Source organism: Stegostoma tigrinum, chromosome 43, assembly GCF_030684315.1.
Source record: "Stegostoma tigrinum isolate sSteTig4 chromosome 43, sSteTig4.hap1, whole genome shotgun sequence".
Lineage (NCBI taxonomy): Eukaryota > Metazoa > Chordata > Chondrichthyes > Orectolobiformes > Stegostomatidae > Stegostoma > Stegostoma tigrinum.
In genome coordinates this window covers 5,047,959-5,068,992 of record NC_081396.1, presented here as the reverse complement: position 1 = coordinate 5,068,992, position 21,034 = coordinate 5,047,959, and the positions used below count along the sequence as shown (strand labels likewise).

The 21,034-nt window shown below is 45.6% G+C and overlaps 1 protein-coding gene and 2 long non-coding RNA genes across 5 annotated transcripts in view; 2 read left to right on the top strand and 1 right to left on the bottom strand.

The window, feature by feature from the left end:
• The first annotated feature begins 357 nt into the window (after positions 1-357).
• Positions 358-15,010, top strand: LOC125449156 (gastrula zinc finger protein XlCGF26.1-like). Of its 3 annotated transcripts, none has more exons than XM_048524825.1 (3): positions 358-394; positions 2,609-2,722; positions 11,065-15,010. In XM_048524825.1, exon 3 carries the CDS (start codon positions 11,368-11,370, stop codon positions 12,502-12,504), a length of 1,137 nt encoding a protein of 378 aa, XP_048380782.1. In that variant the 5' UTR covers positions 358-394; positions 2,609-2,722; positions 11,065-11,367; the 3' UTR covers positions 12,505-15,010. The 3 variants fall into 3 exon arrangements, with proteins under 3 accessions (XP_048380782.1, XP_048380781.1, XP_048380783.1); XM_048524824.1 differs by having other exon boundaries at positions 362-451; XM_048524826.2 differs by having other exon boundaries at positions 363-451; positions 2,669-2,722.
• The window catches only part of LOC125449174 (uncharacterized), a 24,768-nt gene continuing 14,750 nt past the window's right edge, over positions 11,017-21,034 (bottom strand). The window contains exons 3-4 of the long non-coding RNA XR_007246854.2: positions 16,959-17,048; positions 11,017-11,179 (exon numbers count right to left, since the gene is read on the bottom strand). This is a non-coding gene — a long non-coding RNA (uncharacterized LOC125449174). The remainder of the gene's footprint in view (positions 11,180-16,958; positions 17,049-21,034) is intronic.
• The window catches only part of LOC125449172 (uncharacterized), a 14,704-nt gene continuing 12,150 nt past the window's right edge, over positions 18,481-21,034 (top strand). The window contains exon 1 of the long non-coding RNA XR_007246852.1: positions 18,481-18,578. This is a non-coding gene — a long non-coding RNA (uncharacterized LOC125449172). The remainder of the gene's footprint in view (positions 18,579-21,034) is intronic.

The following is a 21,034-nucleotide window of genomic DNA, read 5'->3' as shown; positions in this document are numbered from 1 at the left end:
TGATTGTTGTTTGGTGCAAATATCACTTGTGCGTGCAGCTGCTGAAGAAGGTCCAGCCCAGGGCTCTAAAGAAGATGCACATTGGACTGAAATCGTTAATTCTGTTTTTCTCTCTGCGTAGAAGCTGCCAGGCCGGCTGAAGTCCTCCATCACTTTCTGGAGCTCTGAGGAAGGCTCACCAGGCCTGAAACGTTAACTCTGCTTTCTCCTTCACAGATGATACCAGACCTGCTGAGCTTTTCCAGCAACTTTGCTTCTGCACTTTCTGTTCTCGTCTCAGATTTCCAGCATCTGCACGATTCGCCTACAAGCCCCGCCCCGTGCAATGACGTCGCAGACACCCACCGCGCATGCGCCCGGACCTCCGACCAAGATGGCGGCTGTACACTCCAAGGTGTGTTCCCGGTGAGAAGACACGGAACTGCACTGACCTGCAGCTTCTTGTTCCAAGGTACCCGTCTTCCCCAGACGGGGTTTCTAAATCTCTTACGATTCCACCCACCCCACCTCACGGATCCACACCGCCTGCAAAGCGACTTCTCCCCATCGCCACCGCTTCCACTGCGTCGATAAAGCCGGCACTGCGCCTGCGCCCTTCTCCTGCGGTGTCGAGGTCAAAAGTCACACAACACTAGGTTATAGTCCAAAAGATTTATTTGAAATCATTGCACCTGCAGTTCTGTCGGTTTTTATTTGAAGTCACAAGCTTTTGGAGCGCAGCCCCTTTGTCAGGTGCACTGAGAGGACAGCACCATAGACGCATAGTTTACAGGCAGAGAGATCAAAGGATCATACAACTGCAGCCAGTGAAGAAGCCGAAAATGGCTGACTGACTGCCTCCTGTTAAATCTTTAATCATTCAGACCATGCCTGCATTCCAGAAATTGCAGAAGCAGGACGCTGGAAAACCCTGGTTTTCTTTTCTGTTCGTTTGTGGGATGTGGGCATTGCTGGCTGTCCGGCATTTCTTGCCCATCCCTAGTTGCCTTTGAGAAGGTGGTGATGAGTTGCGTTCTTGAACTTCTGCAGTCAACCTCCAATAACTTGACTCACAATGCCATTAGGAAGGGAATTCCAGGATTTTGAGCCAGCGATAGTAAAGGAAAGGCAGTATATTTCCAAGTCAGGATGGTGAGTGTCTTGAAGGGAAAATTGACAGTGGTGGTGTTCCCATATGTCTGCTGCCCTTGTCCTTTGGCTTGGAAGATGCCGTCTGTGAATCTTTGCTGAATTTGTGTACTGCATTTTGCAGATGGTACACACAGCTGTTACTGAGCGTCGCTGGTGGAAGTAATGGATTCTATTAGTTTTGATTGATTAAGATGCAAATTCCAGAATCTGTTTCAACTCATTGGAGATAATTGAAGATTTCATCAGTGTCTGCCTAACTCTCCAAACTTCAAACCGGGGGTGCGATACGAATATACAATAGGTGACATATCAGGACAGACACTGAATTGTAGGTGTGGTGCCTTGTCCAGAGTTTTAACCTGAAATTAGGTTGATTTTGTTCCAAAAATAGGAATGTATAAAATGCTACACACTGACTGTGACTATAAATTGTGTGTTTCTTGAACATAATAGAATGTATCGGCAATTAAACAGACATCTTGGGATGAAATGATCTCTCGCATGCATATGTACACGCTCTCACAAATACACTCACACAAACCCATTGTGAGAGAGTGCGTGTACGTGTGTGAGAGATCGTTCCATCCAGTCAGTATGGCATTCCTGCTTTTGGAACAAACCTAGCCTGTTTCCAGGTTAAAACTGAGACTTTGGACAAGATGTCACACCTACAATTCAGTGTTTGACCTGAGATGTCACCTACTGTATATTCTTATTGCTCTGATTGTTTGAAGTTTGGAGAGTTAGGCAGACACTAATGAAACCTATAATTATCTCAGGGCAGTGACTTCAAACAGATTCTGGAATTTGCAGCTTAATCAATCAAAACTAATAGCATTCTCCGTCTCCTGCTTGTGCAGTTTCTAGAATGCAGGGATGTATGAATGATTGAAGATTCAACAGGAGGCAGCTAACTCTCACTAGTTGTATGATCCTTTGATCTCTCTGACTATAAACTCTGTGACTGTGGTGCTGACCTCTCACTGCACCTGACAAACGGGCTGCGCTCATAAAGCTTGTAATTGCAAATTAAACCTGGTGTCATGTGAATTTTGACTTTATCTACCCCATTCCAACATGAGTACTTCCGCATCCAGTGGTGTGGCTAGAAAACATTAATCATGACAGGTGATGCTTAGTACATACCCTGCCATTGACTTCAATTATTACTGAAGATTGATTGTTCTATTTTAATATATTTCTCCTTCCTGCATTTGAAGCATCTGCTGTCCAAATACTTTTTGGAAGAACAAAACGTCCTAAACTTGGATACATCTATCAAAACTCTCAACCTTACTCTACATTTCTTTGACATTGAAATAGCTCATCCCTCTAATGATTTTGCAAATTCTTGTCCTGAACAGGTGGTGATGGATTTTGGAAACTCCTTTGACAGGTGGAAGTTTAGCAAGAGAAATGTTTGTCCCTTCTGAATGTCTCGACTGATACATATTTCTTTTGTTATCTCATTTTACAGAGAAATGGATGGTATGAAAACCAAAGTATTTCTTTAATTCCAGTTCTGCTGTCTTCGCAGCTGCAAGACCCAGCAGAAGATTTTACATTTTGTAATGACGAAATCATTTCAGAGGTGAGTATTTTTGAGCATTCATTTACAATTCAATGCTTATCTTTCTCTGCTGTGATTCATGGATCTGGGTGTGGTGTGATCCCTGTCCATCTTTTGCTCCGATTCATCTCTGCCCTCCCTGATAATGTCCTTGCCATTGTTCAACCATATCTACCTTTAATAATGAATGCTTTTAACCCTTTGTGATAATTTATCATTATTTCTTCAGTTGTGTTTAAATCAGACTTCCATTACTGCTGAGTTCCCAACTCCATGCTACTGATTCATCCACTTGCACACATGTGGCCTCCCTTACGTTTGCACAGGCCTCACTCACAAACAGCCCTGTAACTCCCAGATGCTTCTCCTTGCTTCTATTCTTTGTATTTTCTCTTTCTCTCACCTTGCTCCCTTTTACACCTTCTCATCCCTTCTGCGGTCTTCCTCTCCAGCCCATTTCTCTTTCTCTGTCTGTCTGCCTCTCTCTCTCTCTTTTTCCTCTCTGTCGTTCCTTAGAGGGGAGATTCTTGTGTAGGTCCAGCCTAGGTGGCAGTTATCCTTCTCTGATGGACACTTACGAAAGAGTTACACAGAACACAGAACAACATAGCACAGGAACAGGCCCTTCAGCTCATGATGCCGAACATGACGGCAAATTTAATTAATCCCTTCTGCTTGCCCTTATTCCATATCCCTCTGTTCCTTACACATTCATGTGCTTATCTAAAAGTCTGTTAAACACCACTATCGCATTTGCCTAGAATAACCACCCCTGGCAGGGCTTTCCACACCCCTATCGCTCTCTGTGTGAAAAGAACTTCCCTCACACATCTCCTGTGAACTTTCCTTCTCTCACCTTAAATGCAAGCCTCTAATTTTAGACATTTCAACTCTGGGAAGAAGATCCTGGCTGTCAACTCTCTGATGCATCTCATAATTTTAAAGACTTCTGTCATCCCTATCCCTCTTCCGCACCTACACAGGCCCCAAACACCACCTCTTCCTCCATTACATTGATGACTGTATTGGCGCCGCCTCTTGCTCCCCAGAGGAGCTCGAACAGTTCATCCACTTCACCAACACCTTCCACCCCAACCTTCAGATCACCTGGGCCATCTCCAGCACATCCCTCACCTTCCTGGACCTCTCAGTCTCCATCTCAGGCAACCAGCTTGTAACTGATGTCCATTTCAAGCCCACCGACTCCCACAGCTACCTAGAATACACCTCCTCCCACCCACACTCCTGCAAAAATTCCATCCCCTATTCCCAATTCCTCCGCCTCCGCCGCATCTGCTCCCACGATGAGGCATTCCGCTCCCACGTTGAGGCATTCCACTCCCGCACATCCCAGATGTCCAAGTTCTTCAAGGACCGCAACTTTCCCCCCACAGTGGTCGAGAACGCCCTTGACCGCGTCTCCTGCGTTTCCTGCAACACATCCCTCACACCCCGCCCCCGCCACAACCGCCCAAAGAGGGTCCCCCTCGTTCTCACACACCACCCCACCAACCTCCGGATACAACGCATCATCCTCCGACACTTCCGCCATCTACAATCCGACCCCACTACCCAAGACATTTTTCCATCCCCACCCCTGTCTGCTTTCTGGAGAGACCACTCTCTCCGTGACTCCCTTGTTTGCTCCACACTGCCCTCCAACCCCACCACACCCGGCACCTTCTCCTGCAACCGCAGGAAATGCTACACTTGTCCCCACACTTTCCCCCTCACCCCTATCCCAGGCCCTAAGATGACTTTCCATATTAAGCAGAGGTTCACCTGCACATCTGCCAATGTGGTATACTGTATCCATTGTACCCGGTGTGGCTTCCTCTACATTGGGAAAAACAAGCGGAAGCTTGGGGACCGCTTTGCAGAACACCTCCGCTCGGTTCGCAATAAACAACTGCACCTCCCAGTCGCGAACCATTTCCACTCCCCCTCCCATTCTTTAGATGACATGTCCATCATGGGCCTCCTGCAGTGCCACAATGATGCCACCCGAAGGTTGTAGGAACAGCAATTCATATTCCGCTTGGGAACCCTGCAGCCCAATGGTATCAATGTGGACTTCACCAGCTTCAAAATCTCCCCTTCTCCCCTCCGCATCCCAAAACCAGCCCAGCTCGTCCCCCCCTCCCACTGCACCATCAACCAGCCCAGCTCTTCCCCTCCACCCCTGCATCCCAAAACCAGTCCAGCCTGTCTCTGCCTCCCTAACCTGTTCTTCCTCTCACCCATCCCTTCCTCCCACCCCAAGTCGCACCTCCATCTCCTACCTACTAACCTCATCTCACCTCCTTGACCTGTCCGTCTTCCCTGCACTGACCTATCCCCTCCCTACCTCCCCACCTATACTCTCCTCTCCACCTATCTTCTTTTCTCTCCATCTTCGGTCCGCCTCCCCCTCTCTCCCTATTTATTCCAACACCCTCACCCCATCCCCTTCTCTGATGACGGGTCTAGGCCCGAAACGTCAGCTTTTGTGCTCCTGAGATGCTGCTGGGCCTGCTGTGTTCATCCAGCCTCACATTTTATTATCTTGGAGTCTCCAGCATCTGCAGTTCCCATTATCACTCCCCCCAACCTCTGCTGCTCCAGAAAAAAAAGACTGAATTTTGCTAGCCTCTACTTACAGCACAAACCCTTGTATCCAGGCAGCATCCTTGCAAACTTCTTCTGCACACCCTCTAAAGCATCCACATCCTTCCTGTATGTGGCGAATAGAACTGAACACAATACTCTAAATGTGGCCTAACCAAGTCTTATAAACCTGCAATATGACATCCAGACACTTGTGATCAGTTCCCAGACCAACAAAGGCAAGCATGCCATATGCCGCCTTATACTCCCTGTCTACTTGGTAGCCACTTACAGGGCACTATGGACTTGAATCCCAAGATTCATCTGTGCATTAATGCTGTTCGGCGTCCTGCCATATACGTTTCCTCAATATTTGATCTCCCAAAGTGCAGCACCTCACACGACCTGGATTAAACTCCCATTTGCCATTTCTCCACCATGTCTGCAATTGACCTATATCCTACTGTATATACTTTGACAACCTTCTACACCATCCGGAACTCCACTAATCTTTATATCATACGCAGAATTACTAACCCACCCATCCACATTTTCATCCAAGTCATTTTTTGTATCAGAAACAGCAGAGGTCCCAATACAGATTACTGCAGAACACCACCAGTCATGGACCTCCAGCCTGAAAAGAAAAAACACCCTTCAGGCACTATACTCTGTCTTCTAAGGGTCAGCCACTTGTGAATCCATGCGGTCAGGTCACTGTGGATGCCGTGCATCTTAATCTTCTTGTAGAGTCTACCATAAAGGACCTGGTTGAAAGCTTTACTAAAATCCATGTAGACAACATCCACTGCTCTACCCTCATCAATCACCTTTGTCACCTCCTTGTAAAATTGAATCAAGTCAGTAAGACATGACCTGCCCTGCACAAAGTCACACTGACCGTCCTTAATTAGGTCAGGCTTTTCCAAATGCATGTAAATCCTATCCCTAAGAATTTCTCTTCAACGTCTTCCCAACCACTGATGTGAGACTCACTAGCCTATAATCTCCTGGATTATTCTCATTTTCCTTCTTGAACTGAAGAACAACATTAGCTACTCACCAATTCTCGAGAAGCTCTTCAGTGGTTAACAAGGATACAAAGATCTTTCCCAAGGCTCCAGCAATCTCCTCTCTTAACAATCTGGTGTAGATAACATCAGGCCCTGGGGCATATCCGCCTTAATGCTCTTCAAGAGACCCAACACCACTTCTTTCTTCATCTCAAGATGCCCTAGTCTTTGCATGATCCACAAAAATCCCACTGTCCTCCATATCCACCTCCTGAGTGAATATTGACACAAAGTACTCATTTAGAATCTCACCCACATCCTCTGCTTCCAAGCATGATTTCCTTCCTTTTATCCTGGAGTGGTTCTACCTTCTCCCTTGTAATCGATCATGACTCCACCTCTGACCACCAAACCATCATCTCTCAAACCATTCACAACCTCATCACCTCAGGTGTCCTCCCACCCACAGCCTCCAACCTCATCATTCCCCAACCCCGCACCATCCATTTCTATCTCCTTCCCAAAATCCACAAACCTAACTGCCACAGCTGACCCATTGTCTCTGCCTGCCCCTGCCCCACTGAACTTCTCTCCGCTTTCCTTGACTCTGTATCTTCCCCCCGGTCCAGGAACTCCCCGCTAATGTCTGGGACGCCACCCATACCCTCCACCTCCTCCAAGACTTCCTGTTCCTCAACACCTCATCTTCACTATGGACATCCATTTCCTGTACATTTGTATTCCCCATGCGGATGAAAGCCTTCCGTTTCTTCCTCTCCTGCACGCCCAACCAGTCCCCCTCCATCGACATCCTCGTCCACTTCACTGACCTCGTCCTTACCCCTAACTTCTCTTTTATCTCTTCCCACTTCCTACAAACTAAGGGGGCAGCAATAGGCACCTGCATGGGCCCAAGCTCTGCCTGGCCCTTTGCAGGATACGTGGAACAGTCCCTCTTCCACTGCTACACTGGCACTATCCCTCAACTCTTCCTTCGCTTCGTTGAAGACTGTGTAGGTGCTGCCTCGTGCTCCCATGAGAAGCTTGAACAGTTCATCAACTTTATTTACACCTTTCACCCCAAACTCAAATTCACCTGGACCATCTCCGATACCTCCCTCTCCTTCCTGGACCTCTCTGTCTCCATCTCTGGTGATTGCTTCAAAACCAACATCTATTTCAAGACCACTGATTCCCACAGCTACCTAGACTACACCTCCGATCACCCACCTTCCTAAAAGAAAGCGATATCCTACTCCTAATTCCACCCCCTCCGCCATGTCCGCTCCCAAGATGGAGGGGTTCCAGATGTTCTCCTATTTCAATGACCATAACATCCACTGCCCCCCGGTGATCGAAAATGCCCTCAACCATATCTCTTGCGTTTCCCGCAACTCTGACCTCACATCACCTCCCTCTAACAAAAGTAAAGACAGAATCCCCTGGTCCTCACATATCACTCCACCAACCTCTGCATCCAATGTATCATTCTCCACCACTTCCGCTACCTACAATCTGACCCCCACAACCAAGATATATTTCCCTCCCCACCCCTATCCACCTTTCGTAGGGACCACTCCATGACTCCCTCATCTGCTCCACTTTCTCCAATAATCCCACCACTGTAGAGCGTCTGCGCTCTGTTTGGGACAAACGACAGCACATTCTGGTCGCGAACCATTTCAACACCGCCTCCCACTCCCTGGGTGAAATGTCTATCCTGTGACTCCTCCACTGTCACAATGGTGCCACCCGCAAACTGGAGGGACAGCACCTCATACTCCACCTTGGGAGCCTATAACCCAATGGACGCAACATGGAATTCACCAGCTTTAAAATCTCCCCCCCGCCCGGTCTCATCCCATGTCCAACCTTCCCTCTCATCCCTGCCTCCTTGACCTGACACAACCTGTCCATCTTCTCTCCCGCCTGTCTGCCCCTCCCATCTCACTGACCAATCCACACCACTCCCACCTACTTTCTCTAGCCCTAGCCTCCTCTCTCTATTTCTGAGTTCCCTTCCCCCGAAGCAGGGTCCCGACCTGAAATGTTAATTTTCCCACTCCAGTGATGCTGCCTGGATTGCTGTGTTCCTCCAGCTCCACACTTTGTTATTTCCGACTCCAGCATCTACAATTCTTGCTATCTCTAGTTATCGTCTTGTTTTTGACATATGGATAGAATGCCTTGGGATTCTCTTTAACCCTACTTGTCTAAGTAATTTCATGGCCCCTTCTTGCTCTCTTAATTCCCTAATTGAGTTTTTTCCTGCTTTCTTTATATTCCTCACAGGCCCTGTCCGAATTTAGCTTTCTAAATCTTCTTTTTTCATTTTGACTAAATTCACAAACTGCCTCATTATCCAAGAGTCCTCTACCTTTCTATCCTTGTCCTTCCTCCTTACTGGAACATTGTAGTCCTGAACTCTCATCAGTAGGCCTTTAAACAATTCCTGCATGTCAAATGTGGACTTGTCTGATAATAGTTCCTCTCTAGCTTCTACCCAATACTGTCCTAATTTGCCCTCCCCATTTTAGTATCTTGCCACAAGGTCTTGACTTATCCTTATTCATAGCCAGCTTAAAATGTAATGAGTTGTGATGACGGTTTCCAAAGTGCTCTCCCACTGAAAGGTCAGTCGCTTGGCCAGTCTCATTTGCCAATACAAGGTCCAGTGTTGCCCTCCTATAGTTGAACTGTCTTCGTACTGTTTCAAGAATCCCTCTTGAATGCACTTAACAAATTTTGCCCCATCTAAGTCTCTTGCTGTAAGGGAGTCCCAATCAATATCAGGGAAATTAAAGTCACCCAGTATGACAACTCTATTTTTATTGGTTATTTCCATAATCTGCCTAAATATTTGTGCCTCGATGTCCTGGTGGCTGTTATGAATAATCCTATCAGAGCGACTTCACCCATCTTATTTTTGAGCTCCAGACATATTGCCTCAGTGGATGTACCTCCAGTATGTCCTCTCTGAGTGCAGATGTAACATACTCCATGATTAGTAGTGCAACTCCTCCACCTTTTTTTACTTTCCTCTCTATCTCATCGAAAAACAACAAGTTCAGTTACTAAATCAATTCAGCAGCTTTCATGCTCACTTTTAATGACTGCCATTCCTGAAAATTACCAGACTCATTGAGCTCAATTTCACAACCTGATTTTCCTGTTTTGTGGATTCTCTCTTCCTTTTTAAGTCAATTTATCAGGATTATAGAAGAGGAAGATTTGCAGTTGGGAAATTCAAGTCAAACGTCAAATCAGGATATAATGGGTTTTTTTTAAATTTGTTACAAATTGAATATCAACGGACATTGAAGGAGGGAAAAGAAATAAATCTGGGAGAAAGCACTTTTGTGTTCTGTGTGGAAAAGGCTTCAGATAATCTCTGCCCTCAAGAACCACGAGTGCGCACACAATTAGAAGAAAATGTGGCAATGTGGGGATTATGGCAAAGGAGTCAGGTCCCCATCTGAGCTGGAAATTCGCCAATAGTCATGCTGGGGCAAGGCCATTCACCTGCTTAAAGTGTGGGAAAGGATTTGTGCAGCCATCCATCTTGTTGACACTCAGGAGAAGCCTCTTCAATGTGCAGATTGTGGGAAGTGCGATAAAAGTTCCAGCAATCTGATGTCCTATCAATGTGTTCACACTGACGACAGGCCTTTTAAATGCCTAAACTGTGAGAAGTGTCATTAAAAGTTCTGGGGAACTTACAGCCCGTCAACGTGTTCATACCTTTACATGCTCAGACTGTGTAAAATGCGATAAAGGTTCAGGGAACTGGTGCGTCATTAACAAGTTCACACTGACAAGTGACCTTTTAATTCTGGGTGGCATGGTGGCTCAGTGGTTAGCACTGCTGCCTCACAGCGCCAGGGACCTGGTTCAATTCCACCCTCGGGTGACTGTCTGTGTGGAGTTTGCACATTCTCCCCGTGTCTGCGTGAGTTTCCTCCCACAGTCCAAAGATGTGCAGGGTAAGTGGATTGGCCATGCTAAATTGCCCAGGGAGGTTTAGTTCAGGTGGGTTAGACATAGGAAATATAGCGGAATGGGACTGGGTGGGATGCTGTTCGGAGGGGCAGTGTGGACTTGTTGGGCTGAATAGCCTGTTCCAGCACTGTAGGGATTCTGTGATTCTAATTGTCTGAACTGTGGGAAGTCCTATATCAGCTGCGGAAGACTTAAATACCATTAGCTTGTTGACACTGACAAAAGATCATTTCAGTGCACAGGCTGTGGGAAGTGCCGAAAAACATCTGGGGCACTGATAATCCATCTGTATATTGGATGCTGTCACTGTGGGGCTGGTTTTGGGGGTCATCTGACCGAACTGTACATCAGAGTGTTCAACTGGGGAGAGACCATTCTCCTGTGTGGAGTGTGGGAAGAGCTTCATTCAGTCATCCTATCTGCTGACTCACCAGTGAGTTCATTCCAGGGAGAGGCTATTCAGCTGCACGAAGTCAGGAAAGTGACACTCTATATCATTTGCCCTTCAGACCCGCCAGTGAATTCACAAAAAGGGGAAGCCTCTCAAAGACCCTGGCTGCAGATAGTGCGAGAAATCATTGTATGAACTGATAATGTGATCCACAGGAGTCTGAGTCAGAAAAAGGATCAGAAAAATCAGTTGGACAATTGGGAATGAAGTGAATGAAATAGGAGGGGAAGAATAAAAACAGTGCAGTAATTGAACTGAATGGCTTGTATGTTTATTTCATATTTTAAATATTTTGATTTAAACTCATTTAACAGGGTATGCAGAAGATTGTATTTACAAACCAGAGACAACACGTCAAAATCTGATGGTCACTCAATCCAACAGGATCTGAACATCATTGGCCTCTGAATGTTGAAGGAGAAATGATGTCTGTGAGAGAAGAATTTAATCATCAATGTGACTGCAAAAGCACCGAGACACAGACACACGTCAGGCATTAATTAGTCTGAAAAATAATTGCACCATCGACAACGGGGAGAGACAATCAATTTGCTCTGCCCGTGGACATCAATTTCAGTCATTCATTGAACCTGGAAAGACTCAAGGCCGCTGACACCATGGAGAAACCGTGGAAATGTGGGGTGTGTGGGAAGGGATTCAGTTACCCATCAGGGTTGGAAACCCATCAACGCAGTCACACTGGGGAGAGGCCTTTCAGTTGCTCTGTGTGTGGGAAGGGATTTACTCAGTCATCCAGCCTCTACACACACCAGCACGTTCACACTGGAGAGAAGCCATTCACCTGCTCCGTGTGTGGGCAGGGATTTAATGCTTTGTCAACCCTCCGGACTCACGAACAGGTTCATTCTGATGAGAGACCATTTAAATGTTCTGACTGTGAGAAGAGTTTTAAGAGCAGAAAAGATATATTGATACATCAACGTAGTCACACTGGGGAGAGACCATTCACCTGCAAAGTGTGTGGGAAAGGATTCACTCAGTCATCCCACCTCCTGACACACAAACTTGTTCACACGGATGAGAGACCCTTTAAATGTACGGACTGTTTGAAGAGTTTTAAAAGTAAAAAAGATTTGCTGAACCACCAACGCGCTCTGACTGGGGAGAAACCATTCATCTGCTCTGTGTGTGGGAAGGGATTCACTAGTTCATCCTACCTTCTGACACATCAGTTTGTTCACACTGATGAGAGACCTTTTGGCTGCCCTGACTGTGAGAAGAAATTTAAAAGCAGAAAGCATCTTCTTAAACACCAGTACATTCACACAGGAGAGAGGCCATTCCACTGCTCCGTCTGTGGGAAGGGATTCACTCGGTTATCCCACCTGCTGAGACACCATCGAGTTCACACTGGGGAGAGGCCATTCTCCTGTGCTGACTGCAAACAAGAATTTGTTGATTCATCCGACCTTCTGATTCACCAGCGAGTTCACACTGGGGAGAGACCATACATCTGCTCCCTGTGTGGCAAGCGATTCACTCAATCATCTCACCTCACTACACACCAACTTGTTCACACTGATGAGAGACCTTTTCAATGTTCCGATTGCGAGAAGAGGTTCAAAAGTAAACAGAATCTGCTAAAACATCAACAAATTCATGCTGGGGAGGGACCATACGTCTGCTCCATGTGTGGGAAAGAATTCACTCAGTCACACAACCTCCTGAGACACCAGCAGCTTCACCTAGGAGAGCAGCAATTGGATTCTGCTGTTAACTGCATCCAGAACTGAACCTTGTCTGGCTGCCCGTTTCCAGTGGGTTTCACAGTTTTGTGGTGTATATATCAAGGATTTTGACTTCAATTTAGGGGCCGTGCTGAAGAAGTTTGTAGCTATCACAGAAGTTGGCTGGGTGGTGGACAATGAGGAAGAAAGCTGCGCCTGCGTGATGACAATGGACTACGCAAATGAACGGTAACATGGCCAATAGAATTCATTCTGGAGATAATAGACTTGGGAGGGTGGGGGAAAATAGGGCAAGAAAACGCACAATAATTGGTTGGATACTGGGAATTGTAGAGAAACAGCAAGACCTCAGAGTGATGCCCACAGATTCCTGAAGGTTGGTTGGGCAGGTAGATAAGGTGGTGTTTGGTTGATCCAAGAAAATGCCAGTCAGGAGATTATGCTGGAACTTTAAAAAACACTAGTTAGAGCATAGCTGTTGTACTGAGGGCAGTTCTGTTTGACATGTTAATGAACAAGAAAGTGAAACTTCATTAATTATTATAAAACTCAAGTAAGTTTGATATTTGCATAATTAAAGTTAGTGTTAAATTCATCAAGTGTTGCTGATCAAGATAAAGCTAACAAAAAAGGGATTGTCGCAATGGAGACGTTTGAATTTTTTTAGCGAATCAAAATCTGTCATGTTTAGATAATATGGATATAAGAAAAAATATTTTGGTGAACTCCCTGAAAAGTAAGCTAACTTGTAGAATGGAGGAAGTAAATTAGTGAGTAGTGCTGAATCTTTATGTATTTTAACCTGAAATTTATTTTGATTTAGTTACGAAATAAACACACATCCCAGTACCACGGAGTGCACATATAGTTCCATGTGGGTAAACCAGGACACTACTTGTGTCTGGGGCAACCATAAGAACAGGGAGGCAACTCTGTATAACTGTTGGGAACACTAAATTGACCGCAGCTAAAGTACTGCTCTAGTTTGGGACCCCATATTCCAGAATAGATGTGATTACACCAGAGAGGGCACAGAGGAGATTGATGAGGATCTTTCCGGGATTGGATATGCTGGGGTTGTTTTCTGTGGAACAGAGAAGACTGAGGTGAGATTTAATTGAAGTGATATGATATTGAGGAGTCCAGATAGAGTGATTAGGAATAAGCTATTCATTAACAGTGAGGTCAAGGACTGGGCGTTTTAGGTTTAATGGCATTCACAGCAAGAGGGGAAGGAGAGAAATTATTTAATCCACAGATAATGGGGAGCTGGAAGGTTGTCTGATCGGTGCTAGAGGCAGAAACCCACATCACATTAAAATGAAACAAGATGGATGCGCTTCAAATCCGAGAACATCTATGGTCTGGGATCAGCTGGGATAGTTCTCCTTCCGTCAATAAAAGCACAATAGTCCAAGTGACCTCCATCTGTGCTGCAACTTGCCGATTTGTTTATTCTGACAATTAGAATTTGTTTCTGATGGTGTTAATGACTTCACAAATTGGACTGGAGTTGAATATTCTGGAGAAATGTCAAATAAATCATCTTGGCTTCAAATACGTCACAGTAGATTGTTGGTTTCTCCCGAATGTTTAATATCTCCTGGAGCTCAAAAGGACAATATCAGGCAAGGATTATATGGCAGCAACAGAACTTCACCCTGGACAGATCTTTCAGGGTCACACTGATGGGGACAAATAGCACTTTGGTCTTCATCTTCTTCACTGATATCAAAGTACTGGTGTGGATTAATCCTGCAGTGTGTAAGAAATGTGTCTCAGCCATAGTATGTCATGGCTCAGAGTTCTAGCCATGGAACAGAATCTCACTTACAACTATGTTTAGAGTCAGTGGAAGAACAACAGCGAGTGCTGGAAATGTGTTTCTATTCAGAGATTAGTGTAAAACTGTGATCGGTTCCTGAATGGAAGTGAACCAGCAGGTTTAAGTTTCCCCTACATTGTTTTATCTATATCAGCGTTTGGCAATCTAAGATGAGCTACAAATTATACTTCACCAACAGTGTGACCATGGGGGAAGGTTGACAAAACATTAACTTTCATTTTTAAATAACTGTACATAGTTTGGTCAAGAGTGGGTATAATAGAGGACAATGTTGGGGTTGGGAAGTGTTTAATCTGAAGGTGTCTCACCTGAAAATGCCTGCATTATCACTTTCTATTGACACGGAACCTATCCCCATGTTTGTTCTTTCCAGTTTTCCAGAATTTGATTTGTTTTCTTAAATCTATACTAAATCATGGTGTTTTGTAACATGGAAATCCTGAGGGTTTCAACTCTTTGTTAAAGCCAATCCCCATTCAGAACAGAAGGATTTGACTGGCCCTCACTTTTTATGGTCTCAAGAGATAAGGGTCTTGTAAGGTGTTTGTAAAAACAAAGTGCTGGAAAAAGTCAGCAAATCTGGTACCACTGTGGAGAAATAGTTAATGTTTCAATTCCAGTGATTCGTCTTCAGAAGATATTGCACAGAGGCTTCCAGACCTGTTGACATTCTCCGATAACAAGGTGTAGAGCTGGATGAACACAGCAGGCCAAGCAGCATCAGAGGAGCAGGAAGGCTGATGTTTCATGCCGAGAAGGGTCTAGACCTGAAACGTCAGCCTTCCTGATCCTCTGATGCTGCTTGGCCTGCTGTGTTCATCCAGCTCTACACCTTGTATTTCAAGTTCTCCAGCATCTGCAGTTCCTACTAGCTCTATAGACTTTCTCCAAGAGTTTTAATTGTTATTTCAGATCACAGATGTACAGTCTCTAACCCATGTGAATGTGTGCATGTACGACAGTGTTTTGAATGTTTACAAAACTGAGCCATCCAGATCCACAATTTTATTAATGTTTTAATTGACAAAGACCACGGTTCATTCCTTGGTGTGAATAAGAGAAAACAAATCCTTCAACTGTGGTTATTTGCGAAGTTTGCTGATGTCTCAACAGGTTAGATAATTGAGTGAGCACTTTCCCAAAATCAGAGCAAGTGAATGGTTTCTCTCCAGTCTGAACTTGCTGGGGCATTACCAGGTTGGATGTCTGACTGAATCCTTTCCCCGACACAGAGCAGGTGAACAGTTTCACCCCAGTGTGAACTCGCTGGTGTTCAGCAGGTCAGATGATTGTGTGAATGTCTTCCCACATTCGGAGCAGGTGAATGGCCTCTCCCTAGTGTAACATTTGATGAGTTTCCAGCAAGATGAGTTAAAAAAAAATCCCTTCCCACAACTCCCGCATTCCCAGTCTCCTGTGTGACTGCACTGTTGTTTGGACATTTCAGATAAATGCTGGCAGACTGTTTCACACACACAGTAGGTGTGTTTCTCCCCAGTGTTGGAAAGTGCTTTTTCCTGTCATGTTCAAAATCCTTTGATATTTGGTTCTGCTGAACAGAATGCCTGTCAGACCCAAATGTGGTTTCGTATCAATCTGTTAATTGCAAATCAACCTTTCAAATGGAAAACAAAGAATGGTGATAGAGAATCTAGAAGGACGCACACAGGTTGTGAAATTGAGAGCAACTAATCTGATCCTTTGTGGGTCCAATACTTGGGGAGAAATATTACCATGTAAATTCTTCGATTATCATTAAAACCCAACATTAAAGTCAGTGTTTGCACAAAACTACAAAAAGGAGAGGCGGAGCTGGGAGATACAGGACTGAAGGAGGAAACTGTTCCTGTTTTAGTCTCCACACCTTTTAATTACAATTGGTCCTAAGAATAAGATCAAAAGCAAAATGCTGGCAAACTGATGTAAAAACAGAAAATGTTGGAAACATCCAGAAGAACTGGCAGCTTCTGAAATTGTGGTCGAGGTCAAAACCATCATTTTGTATTTAGGAAATCTGAATAACATTCACACCTCATCCACACACATCTCATTGTCTTTACATCTCCATTATTACTCCCTTTGATTTTGCCACATGAAACCTTGCGTCAGTTAATTCAGCACTGAAAGTACAGTCAGATAAACCTGGGTGGTAGGAAATATATCACAAAAGTCCTACAAGACAAAGTGAGCAGCCATTCAAAAATGTGGGTTCATTCGGGAAAGCAAAAATCATATTGTTCACGGAAAATCATGATGAACTCTCAATATTTTTGACGTGGCAAATATTTCAATTTATAGGATGAACATTGTCTGGCAAAAGCTATTTGATAAAATTATGTTACAGCCCAGTGAACAAAACCTAGATCAAAATGAATAAGAAGGACAGTATTAAAATCGATCTGAAATTGACTGAGTGACAGGAAACAGAGTCATCAACAGTTGTCTTTGAACTGGAGCTGGTTTCCATTGGAGTTAGTTTGAGACTTGAGATATGCAAGATCAAGATAGTTTAGTAAAAGAAATGAAATGCTGTTCCCGTTAGCAGGCAGTAAAAGAATTACAAGGCACAGGTTTCCTATTTTCAGCAGGAGATAAAGGGAGTGGGAGGATGAGTAATATAAACTGGGAACAAGTCACGGAGAACAACACTTACGTTCAAAGTCTGATAACACCCATTTCCTGATTATTTAAATGTCACCAGAGTGTATTGTGATTTCTTTTAAAAACATCCACTTCCAATGTCCTGCAAAAGGAGATTACAAAAAAAAACCTGTCACTCCTGGATAGAAGAGAATGATGAACATTTTTCTTGTTTTGGCTTTGCTTCATAGAATCATAGAAAGGTCAAGATATAGAAAGTGGCCATTGTGTCTGTGCCAGCTGAAAAATGAGCTACCCACCCCAGCCTGCTTTGCAGCAACTGACCTGTAACTCTCGAGAGTACAAAACTTTACATGCTGATCCAGACACATTACACGTGAATCAAGTCTTTCTGTCTCTTCTGTCATTTTTGTAATTGAGTTCCAACCATCCTCTTGGAGAAAAGATTTTTCCCAAATCTTTCAAAACCCTCAGCATTCTTCTTTACACCCTTTCTAGTGCGATTCCATCATTTCTGTAAAATGAGGTGACCAGAACTACACACACTGCTCAACTTGTGGAAAACGCAATCCTTTGCCAATTGCCCAACATGATTAAAACAACAAAGTACACCGCTTCCCATTGTCCCACATAAAGACTGTGGTTGTAAACCCTGGATGTAACTGGTGTAAAGCCCCACTGCTGCAGAATCAGTGTAACCAGGGGACTCTGAACTTCCCAACCATGGCCTGATACCTACTCTGGGGGTTTCAGTTTTGAATACAGCCCAGCTCATGAAAACCAGCCATTTTTCTATTCATTCCGTATACACTTTCCATTGCCTCTGGAAAGCAGCCAACATAATCAAAGACCACTTCCACCCTTGTCTGTCGAGCAGAAAATACAAATGTTTGAAGACACATATTGACAGATTCAAGAACAGCTTCTCCTGCTACAATGGGGCTTATGCACAGGCCTCTCATATTAGAGGTGATCTTTCTCAGCACCTTTTTGTAGCTGCAACATAATATTCTGCATTCTGTTCTCTTGCCCTGATGTCAGAATGTAAGGTATGATTCGTCCAGATAGCACACAAAAACAATACTTTTTACTCTATCTCGGCTCAAGTGACAATAATAAATCAATAAAATGCAGTCCCCACCGACACTCACCTTTACTGGCTCCATCCCCGCCTCTTTAACTTGTCTGTCTTCTCTCCACTGCAAAGCCTCTTCCAGGGATGCCTAACCTGAAAAAGTTACCCTCCCTCCGGACCAACCTCAAGGGATCTCTCTCCCACTGCAACTCTCATGTCCATCTTCTGTCCGCCTCCCCCTCTCCCCATCCCCCTTTTCTGATGAAGGGCCTACGGCCGAAACGTCAGCTTTTGTGCTTCTAAGATGCTGCTTGGCCTGCTGTGTTCATCCAGCTCCACACTCTGTTACCTCGGATTCTCCAGCATCTGCAGTTCCCAGTATCTCTGATCCTCGCTCCAATGCTCCTCATTTACTGCTGTATGAGCCAATGGGAGTGAAAGAGGGGCGGGGCTGGTCCTCCAACCAATGAGCGTGAAGGAAAGGCTTTGCGCATGCGCCATCGCCGCGGACCCGCTTCTTCGAAGATGGCGGCATCGAACTCGGGTCCGATGAGAGCAAGACCCTGAGAAGCTGCCACCAGATTAAACACCCTAAACGTAGGTTTTATTTAACATTCTCAGTCTTCTGGTCTCGGTGTATTTCTGAATCTGGGTAATCCAGCCACTGGAAAGAACGTTCCCTTCCGGTTCCTCGGAAGGGACCTCACCAGGTAATAGCACAAGGCAGTTGCCTGAGCACGTGAACTCACAGCGTCCCGGCTGATTGACAGTAGCCCTAGACCAATAGAAAACAGCGGGCGAGGACTGGCGGGCCTAACGGGTGCGGCTGGTCCTCCAACCAATAGTAGCGATGAGGGGCGGGGCTTTAATGAAACTCAACGCAAGCTGGAATAACCTGAGAGAACACATCGTGGAGCTAGAGGAACACAGCAGGCCAAGCGGCATCAGAGGAGCAAGAAAGCTGACGTTTCGGGCTGAGACCCTTCATCGGGGGGTTCTGAAATAAATAGGGGGAGAGGAGGAGGTGGACCGAAGATAGGTGGAGAGGAGAGCATAGGTGGGGAGGGGATAGATCAGTCCGGGGAGGATGGACAGGTCAAGGAGGTGGGATGAGGTTAGTAGGTAGGAAATGGAGATGCGACTTGAGGTGGGGGTGGGTGAGAGGAAGAACAGGTAAGGGAGGCGGGACGAGTTGGTATGGTTTTGGGATGCAGTGGGGGGAAGGGGGAGATTTTAAAGCTTGTGAAGTCCACATTGATACCATTGGGCTGCAGGGTTCCCAAGCGGGACATGAGTTGCTGTTCCTGCAACCTTCAGGTGGCATAATTGTGGCACTGCAGGAGGCCCATGATGGACATGTTGTCGAAGGAATGGGAGGGGGAGTTAAAATGGTTCGTGACTGGGAGGCGCAGTTGTTTATTGCAAACCGAGCAAAGGTGTTCTGCAAAGCGGTCCCCAAGCCTCCGCTTGGTTTCTCCAATGTAGAGGAACCCACACCGGGTACATTGGATACAGTATACTGCGTTGGCAGATGTGCAGGTGAACCTCTGCTTAATATGGAAAGTCGTCTTGGGGCCTGGGATGGGGGTGAGGGAGGAGGTGTGGGGACAAGTCTAGCACTTCCTGCGGTTGCAGGGGAAGGTGCCAGGTGTGGTGGGGTTGGAGGGGAGCGTGGAGCGGACAAGGGAGTCACGGAGAGAGTGGTCTCTCCGGAAGGCAGACAAGGGTGGGGATGGAAGAATGTTTTGGGTGGTGGGGTCGGATTGTAGGTGGCAGAAGTTTCGGAGGATGATGGTCGGGACCCTTCTTTAGAAATGGAGGAGGGGGTTCTGGACTAAGGAAGGTAGTTGGGATGGTGTTAGGTGAGTGTAGGTAGGTAGTGCTGGGGATGGTCAATGAGCTGGGAGGAGTGGATAGATGGGAGAGAAGACAGACAGGTCAGGGATAAGAGGGAACAAAAACAAAAGTTGCTGGAAAAAGTCAGCAGCATCTGTGAGGGGGGAAAAAAAGAGTTAACATTTCGGGTTCAATGACCCTTCCTCAGAACTGATGGTGGCTGCAGATTTTGAAGCTAGTAAAGTCCACGTTGAGACCACTGGGTTTAAAATGTCCCCACCCCCGGTTTCATCCCAAGACCAACCCTCCCTCTTATCCCCACCTCCTTAACCTGTCCATCTTCTCTCCCACCTGTCCGCTCCTTCCACATCACTGACTAATCCCCACTATGATCTATCACATCTCATCTCCCTTCCCCAGGCCAACCCCCTCCTTCTCTCTCTATTTCAGAGGCCCCTTATCCCTCCATTTCCGAAGAAGGGTCCCGGCTCGAAACGTCAGTGTTCCTGCTCCTCTGATGCTGCCTGGCCTGCTGTTTGCCTCCAGCTCCACACTGTGTTCTCTGAATCCAGCATCAGCAGTACATTCTATCTCTGGAAGAACAACAATTCATTTTCCACTTGGAAACTCTGTAGTCTCCTCTACTCAAACTTGAATTCAACAACTTTAGGGCTTGAGCACCTTCTCCCATTATCCTCACTACAACCTCCACACGCCAAGCCTTGTCATCACATGGGCTGCTACCACATACAACCTATTGCTGGCTGCTAATAGTCGACATGAGCAACTATTAATTCTCCCAGACTGTCCTTTCCCCACATCAATGTCTATCCAACTGTTTTTCTCTCTCATTAGGCTCAATCTCTGCCTGTGGTTTACACCCCCAATGGTGTACAAACAAACAAAGGCAAGGCTTATACAATTAATGGTAGGGCTTTGGGTAGTGTAGTAGAATAGAGTTATTGAAGGGTTCAATAATTCTTTGAACTTTGCATCGCATCTCGATAGAGTGGTTAAGAAGGCTTAGTGTGCTTCCCTTCATTGCTCAGACCTTTGGAAACAGGAGTTGGGATGTCTTGTTGAGGTTCTACAGGACATCAGTGAAGCCTCTTCTGGAATACTGTTTCCAGTTCTGGTCTCTCTGTTATAATGAAGGATATTGTTAAGCTGGAGATAGTTCATCAGACATTTGACAGGATATTGCTAGGGATGGAGCA